This window comes from Falco punctatus (genome assembly GCF_963210335.1).
Source record: "Falco punctatus genome assembly, chromosome: 8".
Lineage (NCBI taxonomy): Eukaryota > Metazoa > Chordata > Aves > Falconiformes > Falconidae > Falco > Falco punctatus.
The window spans coordinates 423289-445193 of record NC_137588.1 but is presented as its reverse complement, the minus strand read 5'-3'; the positions used below and the strand labels follow the sequence as shown (position 1 = coordinate 445193).

Sequence of the window (21905 nt, the reverse complement as noted above, 5' to 3'; positions counted from 1 at the left end):
AAAACACTACCCATGCTTAGTTAAAAGTCGTGAGAACATCCACAGAGTGGGACAGGTGGGCTACACTGTAGACCAGACCAGTAAACAAATATAATGGCAACTATAGTGAAGACAAACATGACCCACAGTCCTGAAAACAGAAGACAGCTACTTGTCCTGGACATCCTAATTCAGCTGAAGACCAGAGGCCGTCAAATCCTTTTGTTCATGCGTCAGGGGGAGGTGGGTGGTGTGGTGCACGCAGTGGAAGAGAATACCATAGGAAAATATGCAATTCTTGTTTTCAGACTCTTTTACCCTCAGTTTAATTTTAGGTTATTCTACTTTTTACTTTCAGCCATTTATGCAGCTTGTTTTAGTCAATGTTTTATACATGCAGCAACAAAGCTTTACAAGTATGACAAACTGATTTCAAAGCAAGCTTTTTGTTAACACCTACACTGAAGATGTTATCATATCAAGGTGAGTATTTATTATATACTTTTCCTTCATAGTCAGGCACACTTCCATACAACGTAAGTACTCACAGAGGAAAAATATGGACTAATTCTAACCTATCCAAAGATATTTTATAACATGGCCCATCTCTAAATTGGGCCATATGGTGGTAGGAGTCTGATGTTCAGCTAGTCCCTCTCCCACTGCCTTCAGCAGCTTTAGGTATCTGGAACCCTATCAAGGTCTGGATAGTAACATTCATTCTCTGAGCTATTTATGATAGGAGGCAGTTGAGTTTTAATGTGTATTAAAGAAAGTACTCAAATTCTAAGCCAAACTATCTCTACAATTTCATGCCACGTTACATGGAGAGAAAAAAAAAAAAGCAGACTTATTCAACATTTTCCAGCTTTTCCGTTTTCTCACCTACCTCATGGGTTATCACCAAATCAAAAACAAAACAAACACTCCAAATGTTCACGTTCATGCAGTGCTCTGAAGATGTAAAATACTATACATAGTTATGGAGTATCACTTTTCAAAAAACAAACTAAAAAAAAAACCACAAACCCAACCAACTGTTCTGCAAACATTCAAACTCAAAGGCCAGATCACAGTGATGATGATGAATACAGTCCACTACAGTACTTGCTCTTGGCAGAGAAAGCTCACCTTCTCTTCTCCAGCGATGACGACGGATTGAAGCTGTTGTAATAGCAGTCCGAGAAATCCTCGGCACTGTTGGGGTAACTTCTACTTTTAGTACCTTCTGGCCTTCTTGTGATGCATCAGGAGCATCAAAGGGCAGTGAGTTCTTCATGGCATTTGCAACCTAAGATAAAAGTAAAATGCTGTACCTCTAACTGTCCTTGATTGCGCTAATGGCAATATTAGATCTCTGGCTGAATACAGAAAGGGAAATAACCAGGAATTGTTAATTATGCCAAATCCCCTCCAGACGGACAGCCCAATCCCCACGAATCGCAGTTGATAACTCCATTGAAAAGTTCATCACAAACCTACTCCCAAAAATATAGCCGAATTGTCTCCCTTTTTTTTTTTTTTTTTTTTTTTAAGTAATTTATTTTGTCCTACATTTGCCATCTGTACCGACAGAGGTAACAACCTACACAGGAAGGTGTCCATCCAAAAGAGACTGCAAAACTACAAGAAAAATACCATTTATGTTTTATGACAAGAGTGTCATAAAACTAAGTCACAGGCCAAGCCAATGTGAACAGCATATGGCCTTGTGCATGGGGGAGACAGGGCCAGTTTCCAGCCCACCCTACCCCGTACTAACACACCCCCCGCACCAAAAAAAAAAAAAAAAAAAAAAAAAAAGCCACCACCAAAAAAAAAAAACCAACCAAAAAACTAACCAAGGGGGATTAGCCTGCAGGTACCTGCAAGATTTAAAAAATAAAAACTGCAACCAAGCCAACGAGCATAAAATTATTAAAATGCATTAATCTTTATTATATCTGATTTTTTATTGTAATAGCCTATTATAAAGTCAGAAGTTTTGCTTTGCAGCTTTGAGAAGAACAAGTGACTTCTTTTGGCTTTGATGTTTTAACTACTTCTTTAAATTTCCTATAAAATGCCGTTGTCAGATTAGAGGCTTGCTTTTTAAAAAAAAAATAATAAAAAGCAACTTTCAGTTAACTGTTTCATAGTTTACAACGAAACTGTTCAAAAAATGAACTTGTGTACCAGCTCTTGAAAAGCAAGTTGAGTCTCTGTCATGTACAGTACTGAACAATAACAAAGTTGCTGCACAGAACATATGACTTAAAATGTAAAAAAGTAAAAAAAAAATAAAAGGAATACACTATGATTTTCCAAAATCTTACAAATGTATACAACCAACCAGCAATAAAAATTAGACACATTTTAAATTTAACATCACAACTTCATAGGTCTCTTATGTTTCACCGACATCTGACTTCCTATATGCTCTTTACTCCCCCAGTAATGAAGACAGTAGTTAGAAGTGTCAGAGAGATTTAGACCTAAAACACCTACTGAAAACGTAACCTGCTAATCTCTAAAATTAGCAACAGTTCCCACCATAATTTGGGCAGGCTATTCTCTCCACTACAGTTTCCAAGAAACACTGTGAAAAGCAATTTTACATTGCCTTCTAACGGATTTTCTCTCGTATCACAAAAAACTTGATTCTGCAACTTGAGAGAACAGAGTTCACTATGTGGCAAGAGAAACGTATTTACTTAAAAATACATGTGGTCTGCATGTCTTAAATCCATTCAGTCTACTTGTTAGCTCAAGGCAAAGGCATGTAAACCCTATTCTAAGCCACAGATAAAACTGTAAGGTTGACTGTTCTGTTCACTCAAATAAAATACAGATCTGCTTTAGAGTATGTATCTTTGCAAGATAATCCACTTTCCTGACAATGCATATATACATTTTTCTTCCTTTAAGACCATTTTCTTTTTCTAAGAACAGGCATTTTGTTTATTGTATAAAGACTTGTGGCTAGCTGATGGAGTAGTATCAACTGTTTAGCACATTATTACAATCAAGCATTTCCTAGGTTTATGCTCTAAGCAGCATTTTTGTATGTTCCCCTCAACCTAGTAACAGAATTACCACGCTTTTAAACCTCATCAATGTTGTCTTGATAGTCTTAGGTTGCCAGAGGACTTGGAAATGTAAAGGACAACCAACAAATTCCTTGAACTTCCAAAGCCCACAGATACCAAACCAGTTTAACTAATTAAGCTGTCTTTTGTTAGCATTCACAAAAACACAAACGACAAGAAATCTACTAAACCACTGGAACAGACCCTATTAGCAGAACTTCGTATCGCTTGTCCTGTGAAGATCTCAGATAACATTTGATAAAAAGACTATATCAATGCATATGGCATGCCATAAAAGCTCCATGAATTAAAGGTGTTCATTCACATTACAATAAAGTAAAAGTGACTCTTCTACAAGTTGTAACAGGCAAATCACCCAGCAACCGTAAGAAGAAATGAAACCATTTCAAACAGTAAAGCCACAGATCACAGCACATTAACTAAATCAAACACTTTCCATTACCTGAGGGGCTGGAATGGCTGCCACATAGCTGATCCTGATCTCCAGCTACTGTTGCAACCCTGTAACTCCCCATTAAACATCTTCTACACCACCTTCCTGTCTGACTTCTAACCAGCACAAAAGATTACTGGCACCATCACAGAAATGCTCCTTATCATTCTACCTTCCACTTGCCCAACACCAATTTACCCTTTGCTACCCAATTCTCTCAGCCTCACTTGTATTCGCACACAGGCCTTTTCCTACACCATCCTCTTGAAACGGTACAAACTGCATTCACCCTACCCTTGATCACGTTAAAGACTTCAGAAGATCATTTGCGCTGTACTGTGGCAAAGGAGATAGACGTTCAACAATGGTTTGCCTTCCCACTGTCCACTCAGTGGAGTTGCATCCTCTTTTGAATAGGTACCCTTCTCAGTATACAGGACTAAAAACTAAAAATTAGTAGGAAAAAGCTTCTGCAACAGGGCCAGAAAAGTGACAGAGCATTTCTGCTTGTTGAACCTTTTAACAGCTGGCCCTTCCTAACAGCACAAATTGCACTTCTCAGGACTGAGGAGAACCATATGGAGACAAAAATCAACACAACAGTCAAACTTTGAAACAACCTAAACAACCAATTTGAATGAGTCACAGCCCTTCTCCACCAGAAAAACAAAAACAAAAACCAACAACCTGCAACCCTTTGGGATGCAAAAAAGATTTCCTCACTGTGTCTAATCCAGCACAGCAGGAAAACAAACAGCGTGATTCAGACTTGGCACACCAAGTCTGCAACTATTGATGGCAAGGGAGGGCTGGTTTCAGGCCAGACATCCACTCTTGCCTACCAGAAAGGAGCTCTAACAAAAAGAGCATCCAACAAAACCAGCAAGTACATCAATAAAATACACTGGATAAAGGTGCTGTCACAATAGGGACTTGCTGATCCATACTTCTTGTGTACTAGGCTAAGGAGGCCTGTGCATCTCTGCACTGAAGACAGGGATTTCTGTCTGAAACAAGTGCAGAAGTTCAGAGAAAAAGACTGACCGGAATGGAGCTACTCCCCAGGTCCAGGCTAGCTTGGTAGTAACACTGAGTCTTGAGGATTAGTTTCCCTCTACAGAAACTCACAGTTTTCATGTCTATGAAACCAATACACAGTGTTTGTTAATAGAGATACTTTTCCCAGGAAAAAAACCCAACACCTTTCCCTTGCAGTCTCTGGGTAACAGTGAAACACTGCTTCTACATGACAGATATTTCATAGCTTTCTGATGCTGCTATTTCGGATTTTTTCTTCTTAAGTCCACAGGCAATATAAACCTAATTAAACAAAAGCATGGATCTACCATAACGTCAAAAATATTTTTTCAAGAGATACACCCAAACACAGGGTCTGTGATGTTTCTCATTGTAATGCTGACTGATGGTATTCCTATAAATATACAAACACCTCGAGTACAGGTATCTAAAAATAATTCTAATGTGGGGGTTTGCCTGAATATTAAATGGACTTCAAAGAATTTGCTGCTGTTAGGAAATCCTACGCTTACCTGGGATGCTGCAGAGACGGTATTTTATTTTGTGTCAGCAGCGTTGAGTTTAAAATAAAAAAAATTATAATACTGCTAAATAACATACAAGTCCTGGAAAATGCAACAAGGTGAAAGGACTCCAACCTTTAAAAAAGTCAAATCACTTGAATATGTAGCACAAGGCCAAGGACATGCAGCTCATTTTTTAATAAAGCTGACAATTTCTGAAGGCTGTCTTTTGAAAACTGTAGAGAAACATGAGAGGAAGCAAGGCAATGATCAGAGTATTAAAAAACCCCCACAGATGTTTCTGCACACATACGCATGAAAAAAAAAACAAAAAACCAGATGTGACTGCATGCATATGCACAAAAAACCTGACAACTGGGGAAGAGGGAAAACTGGTGATGTCATCCCACCACTGACACCAGAGAGGCTGGGGGGAGTAGCTTTGGAAAAAAACTAAAGATATTCCAGATGATTCTTACAATTAGAAGTAATCTCTAAGGACAAATTGATTAAAAATGAACAAAAAGGACTGAAAATTGTCGTATCATCAAGTTTCAGATCCTCCCACACACCTTTTAAATGTAGTAGTTTAATAGGGTGGCCCAATTCAGCAGGCTAAATATTTAATTTAAAGCTTTCAATCTGATACAGCGATGAGTCATTTCCAAAAAGAACTATTATAATAATTCAATGGGTACCAAGCATTTAAAATGCAGCAGTGTCAGAAAGCCTGCGGATAAATTTTATAGCCAATATTAATTCATCAAGAGAATAATTTTACGTAATTTATTGCAGAAGAGAGGGAGCTCTGACTGCCACATAAGAAGATTTTTCCCAATCCACTCCTTTCTCAGTTATGTAAAAAGCAGTGAAATTTTACTGCCATTAGTTCAAGAGAGCACCGAAGGCTTCTAGCCACAATTCTGATGCAGAAACCGAGACAAGCCTATTTTACTTTATTCTCCTTCATCTTCCCTCTTATTTTGATCCTGATTCCTACACCTGACAAAAAATAAAATCCCTCCAATTCTTTCTCTCTGTCAGCCTCCTCATCCTTCCCAATCACATCCACCTGCATCCAGCAGAGTTTCACCACTTTCCCCATCTCATTTCTCTCCTCTTATGATCAGAACAGCAAGTATAGTGGAAACTGAAGAAACCCCATTCAGTCAGAACTCCTCCTTTCTATTGCTGTTCCTCTGAAGAAGGTAAAGATTAAGACCTCTGTGACTTCGATCAATCAAAACCTGACATTGACTCTGTAGATGAAGCGCCTTTTCACTTTCAGCTCTGTCCTGTTGTTGCTTTTTCTCCTCTGTTATCAGTTAAACCACACAGCATATTCTCAGCCCTGCTGAAGGTCTAGAAGCAAAGAAAACACCTTTTTTGCAACCAAAGTCCTATGTCATATAACCCTCTGATTAAGCTTCTTTGAATAACTCATTGGTAGCTTATGCCAAAACAACAACATTTTGATCCGACTGTAACACATCAGAAAACCCTGGCTTTCAGCGTCAATGAGTCCTAGGAGATCCCAACACCCTAGCTTAATATGCAAGCAGAAAAAAGCATGGTATAAACTGCTATGTTGAAACACCAGCTGTTAACAACCGCTTGCATTTGGAGTGCAGTAAATGGCCACAAATGCTTTCATTACCAGTCCACTTCAGAAACACATGCATACTCCTCTTAACTAAGACCACAAATTTCAATGGATTGTTTCTTACCAGCAGAGGCTGTGAGTAGAGTTCAAGCTGTGCTCTGTAAATTATGTCCTCCAGTACCTCCTGGCCAAGATCCCACTGACCATTATATCTAAAAAGTAAAGATACATATTTATCTTTCATATCTTGTGAACTCCAACTTTTTTTCTGCCCAAATCCAGCTCTTCACTTCTTTGCTTATGTAGAAAGTTTAACTGTATATACACCCCAGCCCCTTCACTTGTTTTAGAAGTATAGACAAAGCATTATTTTTTTACTAATCTTGTGGGTGTAACAAAAAAGCTGCTCCCCGTCCCGTCACCTTCAAGCAAGACCAAGTTGATGCCATAATCAGGGCAAACTGAAAGAATTTTTAAAATAGGGTCAAGATGTGAAGGTTAACACTACCCGCAGAACTGAATTTCCATCAGAAATTTATTTTTGCTACCTCAGAAGCTACTGACATTCAAGAGGTCTGCATTTCATTAGATTATCTTGGCATCCAAGCTCATTACACTTGTGAACAGAAGGTATCTGGTGGTAGTGGAAATTTGGGGGAAAAAAAGAAATGAGAAGCCCAACTCTCTTCAGCACCTGCTGCTGGCCCTTCTTCACCTAATTCAATGCTGACAAACATGTTTTCAAATTATCAGTTGGCCAAGTGAGCAAGTAACAGGAAATATACTAATCAAATTACAAGCTTGTGTTATGAGTTTAACTATTTTTTTCAATCATAAACCAACTAGCATTTATATTTTAAACCGTGTAAAACCAGACATTTCTCTTTATAAAAAAAACCCCAACACATCCACTTACATGGCATAATAGACACCTGTGAGCAGCTGCACCATGAAATCAGGGTCTAATACCACTCTACCGCAGCGTTCTTTCCAGCGTTTCTCATGCTGCCGTGGAAATCCACTCACACACAGCCTGAAAAAACAGAGCATTGTAACAGAACATTAACTCCACAAACACTACATATGTCTTTACATCACAGATATTTTAGTTAATTTTTAAAATATAAGTACACAACATCGAACATTCTTATGTTGCTCTCCCAGTCATGAAAGCAGTTTTATGGGATGTGGCTTGCTGATAATCCCATGTTATTCCCATATAGCCACCATTAATTCCATCTGTTTTCTTCAAGTCATAACCCACTTCTGAAGAATAAGGGTGGCAAGATGTTCTCTACTGCCAGCCGCCAAGTAGGAGACTCTCCCCAAAATACAGTAACCAAAACCAACCTTCTTTAAAGGAAACATTTCAGTGGTATAAAAGAACTGTGACATCTCTAATCTAATGTATGACGACAGCATGCAATCACCTTTTACCTGAAACTGGGTAACACAGATACGGTATTCCTGAGAACTGCTCTCAGCTGCCCGCTGAAAAAAACCTTTGACCCTTGAAAAAAGGCCTGCCCTCCCATATACTGCATTGCACTGAGTCTCCACAAAACCCAGAATAGTTTATTCATAACTTTAATATCTGTATCTATCATGGAAACAACAAATGATCACTAATACATAATAGCTGCTGCACTGTTTCAAAAACAACATAAAAATCCCTTGCCTACAAAATGTTGTCTCTTCTCTACCCAAAGAATGGGTCTAATTTTCAGATGCAGGAAAACTGAACATATTTGGCAAATTTTGCATAGCTACAACTCAAGTGAAGATAATGGAAGCACAGCAACAAATAACCCATTCCCATTAGAAAATATAGGAAAAAACCCCAGGCTATAATCTTAGCTGCATGTCTGTGTTACTACAGAATAAATGTTGTTAGAAGGTTGTTAATTTCTTCTTTGCTATGTAACCAAATTGCATGTAATGCTTTTCTTTCATGGCAGTATCACGCTGAAGCAAACAGGCTAAAAATCATAACATTTAAAGACATTCCTCTGGGAGTACCAGGAAAGAGAATTTATTTCATTTTAGACAAAAATGCTGGTAAAAACCAGGATGGGAATATCAGATATACTAGAGATTTTTCAGAACAAAAAGCAGGGATCTTTGCCAGCCAGAAGCTTCTAAGACTATTCAAGTAGAACGTTATATAAAGGGCACATATAAGACTTTGAGAAATCACAGTACTGAATTCTCCAGAATGTGGGATGTTATTGGAGGGGGGGGGGGGGGGGGGGGGGAGAAAGGAAGGAAAAAAACCCACAAAAAAAATCCCACCAAAAAACCAAAGAAAAACCCAAACAAACCACTAAACCCCAGAACATTGTACAAGCACTTCATATAAACCATCCTCAGAAGCAAGACATTAATATTTGGATGTAAAGGAAAGTGGTGGTATTCCTGACAGGATTTTTTTAGCTAACCAAACTGAAAAATGTCTAAAAGAGACAGAAATAAAAAAAAAAAACCAAACCAAAAAAACCCAAAACACACCAACCACAAATCAGTCTGAACAGCTTCAATTAATTTTCAAAAAAAATTGCCTCTTTTTTTCTTCTTTCCAAGTTACATAAAGTTATTTAACTATAACTAGAATGAAAGCCCACACAGCAGTAACATCACCCATGTGTTTTATCTGTATGCAAGCACAGGTTCAAATTTCCAATTAAACTGTACGACTGACCAGTGGTTAAATATTATAAGTTATTAAACACAACAAGTAAATTAATTCTTTCTTATTTAGAAGTCTAGATGCACCCTGCAAGACTATTTCAAAGACAAGCCTCTCACCTGGAACCCATCCTACAAAGTGATTGGTAAGAAGAGGCAGGCATATAGACAATAGCAGAATTGTAGCACAGCATAAGAAAGCTCAGCACCTCAAACCTGAAAAGAGATAAGAGCAAAATCTTGCATGGTTTAAGTTCTTCATATTTTATCAGAATTTAACACAATCTACAACTTGGTCTCAAAAAACACCCCACAGGAAAAATTTTAGAAGTAAACACATAAATCCCAAAATCCTCTTTCATTATAATTCACTAACTTGAAACAGGTTATTAAAGGTTCGGTATTAAACACTTAAGATTATTATTACTGAAATTCATTAGTATATCCAGGAACTATGGAGGAAATGGCATAATATTTGGGCAAAGTTACAGAACTGGACAAGCCTGCAATGCATTCAAAATTATTTTATCAGTTTTCTCAGAGCTGGCTTTAGGTAAAGTTGGCAGTCACTAGAACAGCAGGGTAATTTCTCTCATCCTTAGTTCTGTCTGTCCACTCAACTGCATTCCCCTTTTCCTGTGGAAAAAGCAGTCGCAGCCTCAGAGCCAAAGCTGAATTTTGTTACACTTTCAGGAGAATTTGAGTTGACAGACATAAACCCAAAGATATTCCTGATGGACGCAGAAATGACAGAGAAGCTAGTCTCTGCTAAATTAACTAGCAGAAGAACATGCAAAACTGGGACAAACAAAAAAAATACTATACCTCAAGATTACCAAGACTTCTACCAAGAACCACCAAGTTCTCCAGATTTATTTCCAAGCAGTCAATGGAAAGGACTGAATATTTCATATATTCAGTCTTAATGTTTAAGGACTTGTTAAATGCCTAGCGAAGCACATCCAGTATTAGAATACATCCACCTACCGGTTCTGTGCTGTGAAGGTTTCTCTTTGAGGATGAAGATCACTATAAACTACTCTGATGAGATCATGCTGACATAGAGCTCCTTCAGTTAAAGCCATGGATCCAATAGTAGAGGGCTACAAGTAGGTGCCAGAAGGAAGAAGGAAGGACAGGGGAGAAATCAAGTCATAAGTAAAAGGTCTCCAAAAACATTAAAACTCCTACCCACCCATGCCAAAAGACACGCTTGTCTTGTGATCTGTAAAAATTAAGATTATTCCAGAATACAGTAAATCTAATTTCATTACTATAAACAGCTTCCACACTTAAAATAGACCAGGTGAGAGCAATTTTCAACTTTTATTCTTACATATCCATTTACAGTGTCTGTCCTAATTGCATAAACCTTTTGTGCAGCAACAGTAGAGAAAGAAAAACACAATTCCAAGTTCAAACCGTACCAAGGAGGAATTAGAAGAATGAAGGCTACTTTTATACTAACAAATAAAGAGGCAAAAAAACGCACAGTTGCAACTACAACACAACTGACCTCTGTTCAAAATGGGCACTGTCAGCAAAAAGATTTCAACATTTACATTCCTTTTCTTCTACTAATGCTATTGAATTCGATTAGACTAATTGCAAGCTACTGACACTGAAAACTTACTGCAACAAGATGCATCTAAAATGGCCTGTTGTGTCAAATGGATCCAGTTTTCACTTCTCTAATAGATCCAATTCTAATTTACCACAGCAGCTCTCTTACCTCATGATATATGGAGGGTTTTGATAACGAAGGGATCGTGAAAGATAGAACTTTGTTGTTTCCATCTTTGTCAGCAATTTCCTGCATTAAAAAAACCAGAACAAAAACCCAAAGAGAAGTAAGGAGACAGGACTCTGAATCATTTTCATCTCTTAAAAGGTGTTTAACAAATAAGAACAGGAAGCAGTCAGATGTCCTGATCTAGTAAGACTATTAACACCCCAAAGGTCTCTGCACCTTTGCAGAATATCAGCAAATTTGCATACCTATTTAAAAAGTGGGAAAGACCTCTATCACAGACTGTTTTGCAGTACCGGTCTGCAACATTTAAAAAACACAGCACTGGCTCCTTGATCAGTGGCTCCTTCATCAAAACCGAAACTGAACAAAAAGCTTTTCTAGCCCACCTTTATAACATTTATTTATAATAGAATTGCGTAGTAGAGCAAGTTTACACTTTAAGCCCAATTGATCTAGAAGCACGAGGGCTGATGAGTTACTTGCTGACAATGGGCAGTACTTCATAATGAATGCACCATAGAGAAAAAGTGAAATCAAGCGGACTGGCAAAGTTTCTTCAGGCATTCTATCTGTAAGAAATACACGAAGTTTTTTCAAAAGACTTTCAAACCGGTCAGATTTTATATTTGCTAGGCTACTAATAAGCAAACCCAGCAGTTTTTAAAGCAAATATACCAAGAGCAGTTACAGACGACTGTACCAAAAAGGAATCTAAACCCCTGCCTTTTCACTTTGTACAGCAAATTTCCAAACAATGACCTCTAGTCATTCCAGTTTATGTGAAAACTCAGTCCAAGGTAGCACAGCACTTGTAGCAGGCTTTAGGGATCACAGCTGGAGGACTGTTGATAGGATTTAGCAGAATGCAAAAGGTTTATCCTCATCTTACACTTCTTAAGTGTTGAGACAATAACTTCACTCCTTCAGTCTCAGTATATGTGCAGAAAAAATATCAACAATTTGATCAAAGGGAAAAGTAAGTGGGAGCCACTGTCCATTTTGAGGCCCCTTTCTTCCTTAATCTGGAGAGAATGGAGAAATTGCTGTCCTTAAAAAACATAAATGACCAACATGACTTTCAAAGGAACTATAAAAGGACCTTTATGAGAAAGCCATCGACAAAGATAAACATGCTACTTCTTACACAGTAAACAGTACCAAAAAATCAGCAAGCAGTTTCCAATTTTTTTCCTAAAAGAACTGAATCTTCCAGTTAAGAGTTGATGTAGAGACACATAACAAGAATTATATTTTTTTTAACAATCAGTTTGATTGTTCTGTGTTTTCTGATGTGTAGAAACACAATACGCAATTTAAAGGAGGGGTTTACTATGACAGTAAAGACAAGGACGATGTTTCAGTGTAATATGTTTTAAAGTCCTGTACACAAAAATCCCCATGAGAGAATGCCTATCTTGGCAGTATTGCTAAATTTATCACACCACTCCATAATGTTACAAGAGTAACCATTTCCAGGCCAAGGTAAGGATATAAAAAAATACTTTTACATCCAACAGCCAAACTTCATGTACAGTTACTTTTACGTATTCTTAAAATCACAGTTCCACTCAAGACAACTGTGCCTCAAATGTACACATACATGCATCCAAGTTCTAACACGCAGAGTGGTTCAGCTTCAAATTACCCTGAAAAAGACATATTCAGAGCAAGCAGGGGGTGGGGTGGGGGTCAGTGACACATATTAATGAAGCATGTTGCCCTGACAATCATCTCCATAGAAAGCTGTACTTTTCAGCACTGAGGACTACTTAATTACCTTACAAACACAAGTTTATAACAGTTCAAGAAAGCCCATGATCTGATCCTTTTCAAATGTTTGTCACAAAAAGATTATTATAAAAGAAGTATTTTTTGCAATACTTCTTACTAAATCTTCATTACCTTATGCTATCCTGCAGATTAAATATGATTTCATGTAAGCATATTACAATTTTAAATATGTTGTTCCAATAATTTACTTTATTCCTAGTGGTCAGTGACACAAAACCTCAGAGCAAAGCTTTCCTCAGCCATTCCCACTCATCTCACTTACCAAATTGTAAATGCCAAGTAGCAATGCTTCAATGCAGCCATTACTCTGCCTATCCCTGCTGGCAGTAAGACGCAGATATACCCAGATCAACTCTGGCAAAAACTGCAGTGTGAACCTCTTGAGCCGAACTTCAGAACTACGATAAAGTTCAAAGAGCTGGTGGCAAACAGGCTCCAGGAGCTGTGGAAAAGCAAAAAGGCTAATGAATTAAAAGAGAACAAAATAGCAAATATAGGGGCTATATCATATAGCCACTGCAGGCAGTAAAAATTGCACTCCTCAATGGCAAGCAAGTGAATGAACCAAAGTGATAACTACATTCCTTTGAAGGACACCTGCAAGGACAGACCTGAGGGGCACTGGTATGCAGTATTGGGAAATGTGGCCTTACTATAGCCACCACCATCTTGTGCTTTGAGAACATTACTCTCCAAGACTGTCAGTACAAGATTCACTTTATACACAGGTACTAATTTAAGGCATGTGAGAGACACATGGCTTGAACTATGTGCACCATAAAACTTTAATGGTGCAGTTGTAAGGTTTATATTAGTACAAAGGTTAAAAATGAGCTGCTAATGACAAGTCTATTGACAGAAATAGAAATTAATTTCTTACCTACAGCTTTTTAGTCTCAAAACTGACAAGTATGCATTTGTTGATTACAATGCAAACTGATTTTTCTGTCTTGAGCTGCCCCTTTGGGTTTCAGTACAAGAATCAAAAAAGATCCTTACCAAGTCGGTGTGATACAAGCATAAGAAAAACCCTGCCATTTTTAAGAGTCTACCATGTCAAACCAATAATTAAAATGCATCCACAGAACTGTTAAAACTGTTAATGAACAGGAAAAGAGAAGAAAAAGAACCCCATCAAACTGTCTCCCCCTTATTCATGACTAATCATATCAGAAACTAAAACAACTAAACAAAGTCAGAAACGAGGGAAAGGGGGGGGGGGGGGAGGCGTGGAATTCCAAGAGGAATTTTTATAAGGTCTGTGACCTATCTAGCCTTACATCTAAGCAAGTAGTAAGTAACACAATCTAGTATTACACTCCAGGAAATGGGATGATCTGACCTAAGGTAAATACTTGTAGGATTCAACATCCAAAAAGATGGAGGCATTCGTGTAACCTAAAGCTTCTATACTCCTATAGAAGAGTTACAGAGTTAGAGGCCAGAACCTTAAGTAGGTCTTCTTTCTAACCATACATGCTTTATGCAGCTCTCATATACATATATGATATTAAACATTGAAAATACATATACATATTTTTTTTGAGCAATAAAAGCCCTACATTTGACCAACATAATAGCAGCTGTGCTGGTGACACAAAAAGCCTTAAGTAGGAAATGCCCAGTGCAGAGCTGATCAGGTAAGGCATATAAGACTCCTCTTTCAGTATGCATTCTCACTCACAGGTACATGAAGCTTAGGACTTTCATACCATTAGCAGTATGTTTCATAGACTTTGATGTATTCTTCTTTTATTAATTTGTCTGTTCACCAAAAATCTTGGTACCAAGAATTTCCTGTAGCATTCACTGTCACTCTTCTGCTGTGCTGTCTGAAGACGTACTTCAGTGGTTTGTTGTGAACCATCCCTCCTCTTAAAATTTTGGGAAGTCCCTTCTTATCATCAGAGGGACTGACATTTCTACAAGTGACTCGTTTGACTGTTTGATAAATGTGCAACGCCATGAATCTGTATTGACTGTACAACTTCACATACTTAGACTTAAGATATTTTACTCTAGTATATCACTAACGCAAAACACAAATTTGACAGAATTTTCTACCCATACACATAGCTGCCTTGAGAGCATCACCCAAGAAAGGGTGAACACGTTAGTTTTATTGCTAACACACAGTATTCTGTCCAATGAAGCACACCATTTTTAAACCACTGATTACATAAGCCATAACATGACATCTACATAAAATAAAATTTTGCAATCAGACAAATCTCTTCTTATACAAGAGTCTGGTGTAAGTACCTTGTGTAACAAGGCTTCTGATTGACAGCCCAGCTACTTTAAGCTAAAATCCTGCTTTTACAGGAGAAGCAAAGAGACTCCACAAGAGGGAGGGAAGAAAGCTGACACTAACAATGTTGATACGAGAGAAGTCCATTCATTTGCAGCACACAGATTTTTACAAGCCATACAGCTAAAATACCTCACCACTTAATTTTTGTTTTGGGATCTAAATGAAATTAGAAGTCCACAAAGCTTCTATTGCAATCACTTTAATAAAACAATGCTAGGGCTTTCTCTGTCAAGTTGAGCATATATTATCTACCTTATTTATTCCAGTATTTCATATATACACAGTACTTTATGTTCAAAAGATGCATAAGTATACTTTTTCTTAATTTTTACTTAGTAGAAACTCCTATCTAAAAGTGACACTAATTATTAAAGCCATCTGTTACAGTAAATGTTCAAATCCTCAGAGACAGAAATGTACTCTTATTTTATGAAAGGCCTAACACATTTCAGATGTTCAAATAAAAATAGTGTTTACTAAATAATTCCGAAATCACAGAAAAAAATTGTAGGTTTTCTTTACAAGAAAATTAAGCATGATGCTAGCATAAAGAAGGAAGAGAAGAAATCTCTGAAAACAATAAATACAAGTGTATCTGCAAGGAGATAACACATGCAAGAAAAGCTAAACAAATATTATCAGAAACCAGATATATATAGCAGCATAGCAATAAAGAGTGTTTCCACTAGATCAGAGATGACAGCAGCCCAAAGCTGCTTCCTATTTGAAATTAGCTAGTCTAATTCAAGTCCCATTAAAAACAGTGGGAAAAAATAATTTACTTCAGCATAAGTCAGATGAGACTCAATCAGAGCAGTTACTGAGTTTATTCTACTTTCTTCCAAATGAATATTTTAGAATATTAGTCTTCTAAGTGAAACCATGCTCCCTAGAAAGATACAAGATATATCCAGTCACTGGTGCTGCAACCATGTAAATAATCCTAATTCCTAGTAGTTGTCATATTAGTTGAGCAAAAGGTTTAACAACTGTAAAATTCTTAGGTGAAAACCTGAAAGTTTTTTGTGGCAACCACTGCAGCCACACTTTTGGTGTGTTCAGAGCTTTAAGTCCATAAGAAAAAGCTGCTAACACGAAGGCACTAAAACACAAACGTTTTCACATGCACAAACACCTAAGTTTTTCCTATCAAAGTATACTATGATTGCCTCCCACCTGAAAACACGAAACTTGACACTGTAAGAAAGAACAAGTATCTTCCTTGCATCCTAGTTTTCTGGCTTTTCAGAGAACCAGCTTTTTCCAATTAGCTCTCTGAATATAAATATTGAGAAGGCACTGGATAAACAGAGGAAATGGAGCTTTTGTCACCAGTAGTGAGTATATCCATGAAGCAGCAGACACTACTTTAATTCCAAAGATCTTTCAGGCAAAAGTCAAAGGAAACTGAGTAGCACAGCAGCCAGCCAAAAAAATCCAAAGAAAAAAGTATTTTATAACGTATCTCTTTTCCAATAAATTGAAAACTTATATTAAACAGCATTCCTATTAGCATAACAATTACAAATTTAGCTTTTACTGGTTTAAATATACAGTAAGTGAGAACAATATAATTTGCAGACTTCATTTTTACACCTCACAGAGATGCAAACTAGTCATGCTTTAAGGAAGCTGATGAATAGCTTTAGTTTGACTTATTTTACAAATTTGCCAAATCCTAAGAGCCACATCTTGAAGTGAAATATAATGTATTATAATACGCAGGACAAAGAGTGGAAATGCTTGCCTTTTTGAAGAATTCAATTGTGGTAGAAAATAACGGGCTCATTTTAAGCTTAACTATAACATAATGGGTGAAATTAGTTATTATTTGAAGAGTAATAGGTTTGGGCAGTGCTTGGCATTGCAAAGGTGATGTCATTTTGTTTCAAGGCTGAGCTTTCCAAGTTAAACCTAAACCGACCAACATGAATATTCAGTATTTACATTTCAGTACTGTGTTAGCTTAAAATCCATACAGCATTCATGTCTAAAACCATAAACCAACTCAAAAAATTGCAAAACTAAAAAAACCTAACAGTACTTCAAACAGCACTTTAGTTTAGAATTAATTCAAATGATGCAAAAATCAATATATTATACAGTTAAATAAGCTGTTTATGAGCAAGATTAACTTTATGACTAAGTTGTACAAAAAAATTACTTGTCCATCAAGTTTAAGAATCCAGCAAGTAAATTTTGATAAGTCTACCACTTAAGCTTTATCTTCATAAGCTATCAGTTGTCCTTCTAACAAATAATGCCCTGTAAAGCATATTTTTAAAACCTCTCAAGAGCCAAGTACTACCACAGGATTATGTAGAGTAATGAATTTACTATGGTTATACTCCTCACATGCAAATAAGTTTGGAGGACGTGCAACAAGGAAATACAAACTGCCTTAATAAGCAGAACCTGAAGTTAGTCATCTTTGAGTTTGGGATTGCTTATCTTATACCCGATATCACAATCAGGCCCAAATGGCAGAAGCAGTTCCAAAGAGCAGTATTTGGCAGGCATCAGCGTACAGTAACATAAGATTACTGTCACACCCTTAAGAAGATACTCTTTGCAAATCTGGTTCTTCGCATCATTAAAAAAATAAATCAAATGCTTATTCTCAAAGCAAGGAAAGATTTTACATTTTCAGAAGTATACATACACAGATACATATATACTAAAAGACAATCGCAGCAATGGTGGCTTGAGGTTGGAGACATAATACCAATGGCTTCAGTACAAAGAAAATGGCCCCTACGCAAGTTATTTGTAACACTGAAATGAAGCTGGCAGCTACAAAGCTTTATTTTTTTTAACTGCATGAGCATTATGCAATCTCCTTTAAGCTCATTCAAGCATTCAGCTTCCAAAAGCAGTACTTAGGAAAATTAAGAACTTACTTGCCATACAGTTGCCATTTAATTTATAAATACACAAGAGATCACAGATGAGAAATCAAGTATTTTGAAGCATTTTATCTAAAGTAGTTTACACAGCAGTGAATAGTATGCAGAAGTTGTATTTCACACATTTTCCCAGAAATGCTCATTGCAGAAGCCAACAGAATAGAAAGCTCGGTTTAACGTCATTTACAAAATTAATTATGTACAAGAGTAAGCTAAGTTTTCATTGCATATAATTATACTTTGGGGCCCCAGTCCTGCTCTTGTTTACGCAGTGTAAACCGAATTACAGAAACATGATACTACTATATGCAAAAGAAGATGTGGTTAATTTAAGAGGGTTTAATAAACTGACTCCATCTTCCACTGTAATAAGCTACCAGGTAAGAAGCACATTGATCTACTGAGTTTCACTGTAAGGCCTACTTTGCCTCTGTGATGACCTAAAGGTGGTTTAAAACATGCCAAATCCAGTGTAACAGTCAGCTGTGGCAAGTAAAATCTAGCAGACAGCATAAACTGTATTTTTGGGAGCAGACAGTGTTGTGTTTTATCAGAAAGGCATTAAAGTAACTGTCAAAAAACAGGAGAGTAAAAAGAGGTGATACCATGTTAGACTACAGTAGAAAGAAGAATCAAAGACCCTTCCTCTCTTCACTTCTCAATTATGCTAGCGGTAGTTGTAGAGGTAGAAGATATAAGAATATGAACAAAAATCTTTTTTAAAGTCTCCTACCTCATTATTTGGGTCTTGAATGATCTTATAAAGAGCTGGTACCAGTGTTTTTTTTCGGTGCAATGTAGCTGCATAGCTGGAAATTTGCGTTTCAGGTAATGCCTAAAGAAAAAGGGGAAAAAAAGGCAAAAAAAGCATTACCCTGATAAATCAATGCTTCCAAGTATTAAAGATCTCCACAAAAGGATTCAGTTTCATCTCAACAGCAAGAAAAATTCTTGAAGTTTAGTAAGTTTTCAGACTCAAAATCTATTTATTAAGTACAAGTTCTTCTCCAAATGAATAGCATTTGGGGACACTTTCAGGGTTAAATCAAAAAGCAGTTTCAGATTTATCTTTCATAAAATCACTTCCTCCAGCTTGACATGAGGACTCTCTTTCTTGATATTCTATTTAATAGGCATTTTTCAAAGTCTTTATCAAATCAACTGGAATTATTTAAGAGGTATGAATAATCTAGAATGAGCATGGACAGACTCAAGTCCCATCAAGCAACCACATTTGGGGATTTTGTATCCTTGGCTCCTCAAGAAATGTCCAACAACAGCTCATAATGGCTTACTGTGTATCACCAATTACTTAAATTAAGAATTAGTAATTCCTCATGTAACAGAATTGTTTCATCAGTCATGAAATCCAGTTTTCTTGTTTATGCATTATCCTGTATTTTACTCATCGTTAATTATCAACAGGCAAAACAGCTTAAAATTACTCTGGATTCTTCAAGATAAAACAATTAATTTTTACCCCTCTATGGTCTGGATAAAAACAGAGCCAAATATTTTTCTTTAATATTTTTTCAACTCCAAATTTAAAAATAAAAAACTTGCCCCATCAGAAATTAGGGCAGCATTATCCAGCTGTCAGTTAAATTCTAACAGCTTGATCTACATAGAAATATACACTTTAAAAAAACACATTGCTATAGCAGTGTTCTGCTCTATAATAATAAACAACAAAAATAAACTATTAAAACTATGCATTGCATATTATGTACCAGCTGGCTCTTTTACTGAGACCTTTGCATGCTTTATGCATTAGAAGAATTTGAGAGATCAGGTAATAGATACTTAAAGCGTTGATTATTGGATATTAAAAAAAAAAAAATAATCAGTGGTCTGTGGCGTAAAGCCAATGGTATAGCTATCATTTGTCTTCTTAGCTGACCTTGAATTCTGACAGCCATTCTTCCACAACACCTCGTTCTGATCCCAACATTTTCTTACTTCCTTTGCTTCTCTCTTACCTTTATAAGAGACAGAATAAAAGAAATTAAATAAGAGTTCTAGCAGCAAAACTTAAGTTTTGTAAAATCCTATGCCAATGAACAGCTGTTACTATATAATTCTATTGGAAATATGTAATCAAACAAAAGGAAAAGTTGCATTTTGGACAACTGGTTCTATTTCCTAACAATGATTAAACTGTTCTCTTCAGACTTGCAGAGGAGGAAAAAGGATGATTCAGTGCTTCAGGCCAAAATGTATATTATTAAAGAGAAACATATCATCTCATTCTTGCTCCCTTACCAAATATAGTACAAAGAAAAGACAAATGGAACAAAGTAAAGAGCATCATGGAACAAACCATGTGAGAGATTGTAATGACAGTTCTAGATACAGCTTGGAGTCAAGCAGTTGCGTAGCACCTAAGTTATTAGAAATTCTAATAGCAGAACTTTACTCCTTAAACCTTGTTGTTAAAGAATTTTGAGGTGTCTCATTCCAACGGCAAAATTTAGCTCTTCTAGAAGTATGTTGGAATTCTCAGAAACAAACCAAAAAAAACACCAAACAAACATGCAAGGACAACTTGTTATTCATATTCTAACATCTTTTGAATTCTCATAAAATTAATTCTTAAGGGAACAGCAAAAATGTTATAAACACAAGGCATCACTAGATACTTTTGCTTGATGTTTAAATAGGTCTAAAGCAGTAAAGGGTCATTTTGTCTTTCTGCATGATCTCAGTACAGGTTGGCAATACCTGGAAGTCATTAAGATCCCAGAAAATTTTAGTTTGATGAAGTGAAATGAAACTGTAGCCTAATACTAGAGGCTAAGACCTAAGAATAGTGACTTGGAAAGGGATACATTGAGGAGACAGTAAAATATAAGAGCTGTTTGAAGCCATACTAGATATATGAAGACAGTGATTCTTAAAGCTAAGGTTTCAACAAAAGTTTATTTTTTACAGGACTGGAAGGTTAAAAGCTGCCTGAACAGAAACAAGAAACAGAAAATCTGTGAAGGGACATTGTATTTTAAGAGATACTTTGGTCAGTTTTTTTTTTTAAGAAGTTGATATTGCTATATAACAATTATATGCAACAAAGCTGCCACGTACTGTCATGTATCTTTACCGCATTTTCCCTAAAACCTACAAATAGCCATCAGATTCAAAGCTTCCCCCCCCCCCTTTTTTTTTCCTTCATAACAGTTGAGTTTTTCTGAAGTTCTTTTAGCCTGGGAAGGGATGGGGGGTGGGGGAAGAGAAACATTTCCACAGCCAGATGACAACAAGATGAAGACTGCTACAATCATCTTTAATCCTACAAACACTTATGCTCACCAACTTCATACAAGTAATGTCAAAAACACATTAAATGCTACTATTTTCAGAATTTGTTGTAAAATTTGTAAGATAAAGGCAGGTAAACATGAACTGAATTATTTAATTTCCACAATTTTCTTTCAGATGCGTTTTGAAAATTGTTTAGACTCAACCAAAAATTAGAAGTTTGATATACAAGTTACATCATGAAAGTGCTATGATTAATGGCTTTTAAATAGCCAGGCTACATGACTGGGATCACCTACTCTGGTCTCAGAACACTGGTATTTAAGAACACATCAGTATTTGTTAAACAGAAAATGAAGTGAAGTAAGATAGAAAAATTGTGCTGGGAAGCTGTAAGTTCAATGTTAGCAATTTCATATGAAAAGGGCTACATACAGCTTTTCACATGGCTGTTGGCAGCAAGTCATTCAAAGAATATAAACTCCTGTGGGTAAGGAACTGTCTCAGATTTATAAAGTGTGTTTAAATACCCTAATAGGTATCAGAATCAGAAATA

The 21905-nt window shown here is 36.6% G+C and overlaps 1 protein-coding gene across 2 annotated transcripts in view; it reads right to left on the bottom strand.

Moving 5' to 3' along the window:
* The window catches only part of HYCC2 (hyccin PI4KA lipid kinase complex subunit 2), a 55791-nt gene that overhangs the window by 12215 nt on the left and 21671 nt on the right, over window positions 1-21905 (bottom strand). For both annotated transcript variants that reach the window (XM_080400574.1, XM_080400575.1), the window contains exons 3-11: window positions 19995-20073; window positions 18828-18929; window positions 13137-13316; window positions 11063-11143; window positions 10318-10433; window positions 9451-9546; window positions 7562-7678; window positions 6770-6857; window positions 1111-1270 (exon numbers count right to left, since the gene is read on the bottom strand). In XM_080400574.1, the coding sequence (XP_080256700.1) occupies window positions 1111-1270; window positions 6770-6857; window positions 7562-7678; window positions 9451-9546; window positions 10318-10433; window positions 11063-11143; window positions 13137-13316; window positions 18828-18929; window positions 19995-20045 (991 nt within the window). In that variant the 5' untranslated portion in view covers window positions 20046-20073. The remainder of the gene's footprint in view (window positions 1-1110; window positions 1271-6769; window positions 6858-7561; window positions 7679-9450; window positions 9547-10317; window positions 10434-11062; window positions 11144-13136; window positions 13317-18827; window positions 18930-19994; window positions 20074-21905) is intronic.